Here is an 8,244-nt window from a genome sequence, read left to right as displayed (position 1 = left end):
AGAAAAACATCCTCACTGAAGCAGATGAGCATCATTTTCCGTGAGCAACCTCGATCCTCTCTGAATGCATTATGTTCATTATATACAGGCACGTGTGGAAATGTAAAGAAAAAATATAGCCTATGTTTATTGATATAAATGAGAATTTTTTTACGGATTAGGCTAAATGTCGCTAACTCTAAGTCGCGTTTGCAAAAGCGTGAAAGGCCGTGTGTGGAAACACATAGCCTATAGCCTATAGCCTATATGAGAAAAAAAATATTATATATATATATAATATTTTTTTTCTCATATATATATATATAGGGATAAAAATAAATGTACGGCACTTTTATTCAGGGAACAGTGAATATCGCTAAGTCGCGAAATCGCGTTTGCGTGGAACAGGAGGCCGTTTGCGCTTTCCTATATATTTATACGCCTATTTAAGAAAAAAAACAGTATGGGACATGTACATGATTTTTTTAAAACATTAAGATTTTAAATATTTTTAGTTAACTGTGCTAGGGGTAAATAAAAAAAAAGGATTCGCGACTCGTGAAACTAAATTTAAAGTCTCTATAAAGTAACTTTTCGCTCGCACACTGCTCAAGTAGGCTATAGTTCTTGGACTTGGTTGAACCATTTATAAAATCAATAGCCTACTGATAGTTTTGATAAGCCTTTGTGGTGCTATAAACCTGTTAACCATCATAAAGACCAACTACGTCATTTACGATCTTCTATGTCTGTAGTCGCAATGTAGCAAGCATTTTCTGAAATGTAGGCTATATGAAATATAATTCGGTTAACAGAAATTATTTTGCGATAGTTAACTTCCAGCCTATATTTTTATGCGATGCTTATCTAATATGATTAGGCTACCGAAGGATTTCAATTCTGTCAAGGGTGCGTTTAAAAATGCAATTAATAATCCGTGACAAATGTTTCCCGAGGCTGTCAAATCCCCCAAATGAACCGCAGTGAGCTGGCTAGATCGCTATTGAACTCTCAGGACAGTGATTGCATCAACCAGGGGGAATTTGGGGAAAACAAACCAATTCCACAAGGTCCTCAAACTTTCCCAGGATCGGCATTTAACGATTATGATATTTTAATAATATCTTAATGTTTCCGGCATGACGAGCCCCGTCACTGCTGACAGACAGATGCTCCTGATGGGGGGTCCAGAAATAAAGTCATTCCCAAAGGACCAGTAGATTATGTTATCATTGCAAAGAAGAAGAAAGTTCCTATTCCCAAATCAAATCACTAAAGTGATTAAGGCAAGTAGCCTATAATGTTTTATCAAACCACGACAGACGTGCAGAGAAATGTTACAGCAATGAAACCGGATGATTTTTGATTATCTTTACTGTTGAATCACTGGTTTAATGACTACAGCAGATGTCTTTGTGCTTTCAACACGAATTATCACAATACAGGCGTAGATATAGATAGGAATGCAGATATGGATATGGACAATAAAGATATCCGGAAGCTCTGGGTTGAACCTGTTTTCTTCCGTGTAGACCGAAACTTTCATCCTGATCTCTTGACCTGAGCACGACATTATTCCATATATATTAAACTCAATTACCATTTTTTAGAGAACTATGACATAAAATATTAATAGGTAAAGAATGCTACGCGTATTATTATTATTATTATTTTAAGTTTTTAAAAAATAATCAAAGAAAAAGAGGGAAGCAAATGTGTTATAAATTACATTCTACAAAATCTTCTTTGTTGGTAAGAATTAATCTCAAACAATAATAGACTTCAAAAACGTGTAAGCCTTTTTCAAGATTTACGCATTGCAAATAAAATTCCATCAAATTGAATTGAATGATCCTTATTAGAATTTTACAGAATTTTAAATGAGTAAAACAAACTAGTTTAATTTTTACTCATTTAACATTTTTAATTAATGATATGAATATGTAAGGATTATTCAATTCAATTTTTTAAGGAATTTTACTATTAGGCCTAATTGCAATGCGTAAATCTTGAGCGTGTGCATGATTTTCTTTTCAGAATAGGTACAAAAACAGAAAATTATTTTGCAAGTAGGCCTAGGCTACATAACTGGATATGATCTAAAAAAATAATAATCGGGAAATACAATTAAATTTAGATTTATTTTAATGTTAAGAACATTTAATGTGAAAAACAAATGCTCATCTCAGGACATTAAACCCGTTTTAGTATTTTAAGAAAAATGCTATTTTAATTAGATTATGTAGGCTATAACAAAATACTAAATATTATTTAGTCGTGGCTTAGTAAAATGATGTTCTGGGTGTAGGCTCCTGATTATATTAAATTGCATATCTACAGGCCTATACTCGTTAGTCGTTGACTGATACAGTAGGTGATGCCCGCTCAGGTTTTATGATCTCGCTCGTGACTCTCAGGGTTCAAGACGCGCCGCCGGCACCTGAAATAACGCGCGCGTTCACACGCATGCGGCGCGTCTTCCGCATCCTCTTCCCTGGATTGTTTTGACTGCTTGATCGAGAGCAAAGCGCTACATTTCATCTCTAAATTTAAACCGGAATGGAGTCATTCGAAAACACCGTGATAGGAGGCAGTCAGGGTCATTGACCTTTCCGGGATAATGAATCACGGATAATGAACAACACCAGAGGAAGAGAGATATTCTAAAATAAAAACTGCATGGGATAAAACTCATCTGCTCTTATTAATGACCATAAACATGACATGGCAACATACCAAGCATCATCTGATGCCTTCTAGAAATAGTTTCGCATATGCATACATATTTTTATACAGGCCTAGTTATATAGGCTAAATAATAATATTATTATACAGTTTTGTTTATATGTGATATGTATGTATTAACACACACACACACACACACATAAATAAATATGTATATATGTAATATATATATAGCCTATATAGCGTCTATATTTATATATTATATAAACAAACCTTTATGTTAGATGCTATTAATAGGCTATATATAAAACAAATGTAATAATAATAATTTATCTGTTTTTGTTTTCCCACTATAAACAGCATGTGAAAAGCGCTTTAATTTTGGCACAGTAATATATGGTTGCCATGGGCTGAACTTGTACATATGTATGAAGTATCGCCTCTGAAGTTAATTGTGTTTTTGTTTGAGCGGAGAATAGATTTCCTCTGTTTATTATAAGCATAAGGACGGATTTGCGTCACCGCGCGACTTGCGAGTTGAGATAAAGTTGCACAAATATTGAAAAAAGGAAGTGCTAACAGTCATTATAGAGTTCCACCTCTGCGAGCCGGAGGAAATAAGGGTCCTCTGCTGTATCCTAAAATACTAAAGCATCTTCTATTTTTGGCCTAAATCTAGCAGGAATATCCGCTCATTTAGCCTGAATCAGAGCTCATCAAAAACAGGATGACTCCCAGAACAGAACACACTCACAGGCGTCAGGATAAAGGAGAATACTGTAGACTTATGATTGTGGAGCATTCCTTTTCAGAGAATTTTGTTTGCATATAAAAAGAAAAAAAAAGAAAACATGGTCAGAACTGTTGCGAATGCATGCAAAACTCGATATTGATTTGAATGCATAATGTATAGCCTATAACATTATATTATTTATCTTTAATGTGTATGTAAAATCATAACATAATTATATAACTGTGCAACATTAAAAAAAACAATGCTAATCTCTCCCTGCGTGCATATATATAGCCTATTATGCACCCCATGTAAACTAAAACTTTGCTAATATATCAAGAACTTAAGTATTTATTTGCATGTATATCCATTCGCTTATATTTAATAAATCGTTGCATAAATACATCTTCACGTGCGATATCCAATTAAAGATGCAATTTAATTCCAATGGTTGCGTGTTTTGCGCATTAATAAATGCGTTGATTTTTAATGGAAGTGCTCTCGGTCAAACTCATATTCCGTGGGGCGTGTTGAACACTTCTGTCAACTTCCATTGGCTCATGAAGAGCCAATCAATAACAGAACTCCAGCTTGATCTGTGCGACTCCTGTGTGGAGTTTCATACTCGAGGAGGAACACGAGAGAGTTCAGCTCTTTAAACTTGACTGTGCGCTCGTCCTCGTTGCATGAGATTCTCTGTCAGGAAGGTTTGGCTTCTCCTGCCGGGATGTACACGACGGGACTCAACCCGTTTTACGCATCGAACTTTAGCCTTTGGACCACGTACTGTTCGGGTGGTTTTGGGGTGGATAGCATGAAAAAACCCTCGTTCTGCATTGCTGATATTCTGCACGTTGGAGATGCGGAAAATATCCCCGGTTCATCTTCGCTTATGGCTCATATTGGGGCGCGCGCGTCCGGGTCTCCCCTGCGCCCGTCCCCGGTCACTCCAGACGCGCGCGCGTATCACCGGCACGGAATACACTTGACATCAGTGTCCAGATCCCCCATGCACGCGCATTCCGCGCCCCCGCCGTCCAGCAAAGACCTCAAGTTCGGGATTGATCGGATATTATCCACAGACTTCGAGCCGAAGGCAAAAGATGCGCCATCGTTGAGAGGTACGAGTGTTTTTATGATTTTTTTTTTTGTGAGTGTATCACATCACACCTCACTTTTGACAAGAGGACAGAGCAATTAGATTTATTTAGAATATAGTCATAACATCACAGTGAGCCGCAAAATGCTCTTGCTTTAGACGCGTCCATCCTAATATCTGTGGCGGTTATGGCCCTGTTTATGCAATTAATACAATTGGAATTAGTTGAATTGTTTGGTTTTTGTCGTTCTGGAACAGATCTCACATCGATTGTTAGTCTGAATCGTCAGTCAGCAGTCCATGTGTCTGCCAGCCCGTACTTCGCGTCCATAGACGAAACCTCCTCCATGATGGGTTCAATAAGCAGACAATCAGGGCAACATCAGTTTCAGGACTCCTTCCCAGGTAGTGTAGACATCACATCCCAGTTGAGCCCTAAAGAGGGATGAAACTTTAATTGCTCTGAATGCATGTGAATGCGGTGGTTATTTCGCACATGCACATGTACAGATGATTCAATAACACGCACTCTGGTCGGTTATAAAGTCATTGCATGATGCATTTGTCTAAATTGCATTGAAATGCCTGTGTGTTCTAATGGCGCGTGTTTTTGCCTCAAACAGGGCCGTATGCGGTGCTTTCCAAAGACACAATGCCACAGACCTACAAGAGGAAAAGATCCTGGTCCAGAGCCGTGTTCTCCAACCTGCAGAGGAAAGGCCTGGAGAAGCGCTTCGAGATCCAGAAATATGTCACGAAACCGGACAGAAAACAACTGGCAGCGATGCTGGGACTCACCGATGCACAGGTGATTATTCATGCAAATCACTGCGTAATAAAAGATAATGACATTTATATATTCAGTAGGCAGCATTTGAAGCGGATCAAAACCTTTCATCACAGTTATACAAGGATTTTGAACAATACGCATTGTTGTCTTATAGGACAACTTTGATGAACTTTTTTGATTCACTTCACATGTTGACTACTAATATATAGGCTGTTTAAATTATGATACGATACTGGCATAATGAAATTAACTTTAGACGACACGGGCCATCTGGAGTGCTCGAGCTCGTGGAAAAACTGCAGCATTGCGACACACACATTTCTAGAGAAATGAAAGTCAATTATAACGAATTATTGCAAATAGAGGTGGGGTTCAGTCGTTTCATTTCAAAACAGCCTAATTTAAGGCATTGGGCAAGAGTTTCTGTCTTGTTTTATATCGGAAATGACACGACAAACAGCATGGGGAATGTGATAAGAGTTTCAAAACTTTCGAGTGATGTTTGGAAACCGTCTGAATCTCTGCCTTTCTTCCAATTCCACTCGGCATTTCGATCAAAACCTTATGATTTATGGTTTGTGCATGCATTAGTTAGCTAGTTTGTTAGCTATAATTTTGTAGCCTATGTACATGCAATTAATAATGCACGTTGATCTTTTAATTGTAAATCACAAAAACATCAAAACAGTCCAATAAATAATAATAATAGGCTACATAGATTTAAAAAAAATGCTGGGATGTTTCAACCCTTGCTTGGGTCAAATATGGACATTATTGGGTTTCAATTTTTAACTTAAAAATATGAACCAAAAATATTGTTTAAAACATGGGGTAAAACAACCCTTCATTTTTAGAGTGCATATTTACATTTTATTAAAATAAATATATAAATAAACTAACTTTAGCTGCACATTAACTTTATTCTAGAGATGCTGTAAATAAAGCCAAAACAATCTCTCTTACTTTAATTTCCTATTATCACTGTAAAGCTGCTTTTAAACAATCTATATTGTTAAAAGAAAAAAAGCGCTAGGCCTATATAAATGAAGGTGAAATAAATCCATACAACAAATAATTCTAGTATAATAATTATTATAACCTTGTTTTAGGTAAAAGTTTGGTTCCAGAACCGGCGGATGAAATGGAGGCATTCCAAGGAAGCGCAGGCGCAGAAGGACAAAGAGAAAGAACCGGATAAATCCACCGAGACCGAGCAGAAAGAGCGCGACGACTCCGAGTGCGAAAGCGAACCGAGCGAGTCCGAATTCGAAGACAATACGGAGGACAAAAGCGACGTGGACATTTCTGACCTCAACAAAGCCAGTGTGATTATTCCCGGACCTCCGACTGTCAGCACGCAGGACACAACCAGCACACACTCCACGACAGAACCGAGTCCAGCCACACGAGTCCTGCCGGAACCGAGTCATCTGATGTGAACACCTCAAACACACGAGCCTGCCAGAACCGAGTCATTTGAAGTGAACACCTTAAACACGCGAGTACTGCCGGAACCGAGTCATCTGAAGTGAACACCACAAACACACAGCGTCTGACGGGACAGAGACACCAAATACAGCACACACACACACACACACACACACACACACACACACACACACACACACACAGGCCTTCTCGAGCCATCGGTTCATCATGTCTTCCATCGTGAAACAGACCCTTCGTGATCCCTGAGGAAGGAAAGCATCGCTCTGCTTTAACCGAACCGCTCGTCTTTTTTATGACGATTTGGGAATCGAATGTTCATGAATTAAGACTTGATTGTATTATATTTTGTCTGTAAGTATTTGCACTGAAAATGTAAATAAACATTTGTTACTAATATTCCAAGTGGTAGCCTATTTATGGAAATTCAATAACGATACAAAAACGATTAACATCCAAAATTCAAGAACGATTAACCGAGTAGCCTAGGCCTATAAATACAGCGGATGCATTTTGAATTTCGTCACTTTTTATGTAACTATTCTAAATAATTAAATATAGCATAGTAATTATAATAATCGCCTTCATTATTATCATTATGATTCTTATTTACACATATATGTTATAGGCCTACCTAAGCATATAAAAAAAGAGTTAATTGTCTATCGTGATAAACTCTTGCAACACATTTCTAATAGGCCAAGTTATTGTCGGATGTTGAATTGCAACATTGCATAATTTACGACGATGACATTGTAACAAGTTTGCAAAAAAGATTAGATTAAACATCGAAATTGTGAAATTTAAAAATAAAACTTAAGATAAAAACAAGATGCGTGGAGGAAGATTGAGGCAAGTCGTCACGTGTTTGTTTTTCCTAGCAGGTTTTGTTTATTGCAATAGTGAATTCTGTCATCCAAACTAAAGATTCAAAGCATCATTAAGGGTTTCAGTAAACAACTGAAAACAATAAAACCCCAGTTACATGCATTAAGAAAAAAGAGGAAGGCTGTTTTAATGCTTTTTTTTAAACAATTAGGCTATTTATATATATTTTCGCTTACCTTTTACCATTTAGTTTAGTTTCAACCCAATTTTGGACAAACCCAAACGTTGAATTGAAAATATAACCCAACGGCTGAGTTTGTCCACATTTTACCCAAAATTGTGTTAAAACAACCCAGTATTTTTTAGAGTGAACTGTTTTAGTTTTTTTAACTGATAATTAAATAGCCTATTCACCGTGATATTAAATAATATTTTTGTGTTCAACAAAGTAATTTAGATTTTACATTTTTTTCTGAGTCGACGTACATTAGCCTAATTAATGAGTTAAATCTGGTAGAAATAGCTCTTTAAAGTTACTATCCACCTTTTTTTACAGTATAATCCAGATAAGCAGCATCTGGTTTGATAGTTTTTCCCAGCGTTTGTGAAACATTGACATCATAAGGCTGTGATGGACGGGGAAAGTGTCGTTTTTTGGCCTGTAAGTCCTTCTTTTGAGTCACG

At 37.1% G+C, this 8,244-nt stretch overlaps 1 protein-coding gene across 2 annotated transcripts; it reads left to right on the top strand.

Moving 5' to 3' along the window:
* Window positions 1–4,002: 4,002 nt before the first annotated feature.
* Window positions 4,003–7,131, top strand: hlx1 (H2.0-like homeo box 1 (Drosophila)). Of its 2 annotated transcripts, XM_077233692.1 has the most exons (4): window positions 4,016–4,518; window positions 4,755–4,901; window positions 5,120–5,304; window positions 6,396–7,131. In XM_077233692.1, the coding sequence occupies exons 1-4, from the start codon at window positions 4,125–4,127 to the stop codon at window positions 6,723–6,725; spliced, it is 1,056 nt and encodes a 351-aa protein (XP_077089807.1). In that variant the 5' UTR covers window positions 4,016–4,124; the 3' UTR covers window positions 6,726–7,131. The 2 variants fall into 2 exon arrangements, with proteins under 2 accessions (XP_077089808.1, XP_077089807.1); XM_077233693.1 differs by lacking the exon at window positions 4,755–4,901 and having other exon boundaries at window positions 4,003–4,518.
* Window positions 7,132–8,244: the final 1,113 nt, after the last annotated feature.

The sequence above is a fragment of the Siphateles boraxobius genome, unplaced genomic scaffold (genome assembly GCF_051911475.1).
Source record: "Siphateles boraxobius isolate OS27281-9 unplaced genomic scaffold, OSU_SipBor_1 183, whole genome shotgun sequence".
Lineage (NCBI taxonomy): Eukaryota > Metazoa > Chordata > Actinopteri > Cypriniformes > Leuciscidae > Siphateles > Siphateles boraxobius.
This window is presented reverse-complemented; position numbering and strand designations above follow the sequence as displayed.

Coding starts and splice junctions, on each gene's coding strand:
- hlx1 (XM_077233692.1), top strand. CDS start 4,125: ATGTACACGACGGGACTCAACCCGTTTTACGCATCGAACTTTAGCCTT. Junction 4,519..4,754: donor AGATGCGCCATCGTTGAGAG/GTACGAGTGTTT, acceptor GTTCTGGAACAG/ATCTCACATCGATTGTTAGT. Junction 4,902..5,119: donor GTTTCAGGACTCCTTCCCAG/GTAGTGTAGACA, acceptor TGCCTCAAACAG/GGCCGTATGCGGTGCTTTCC.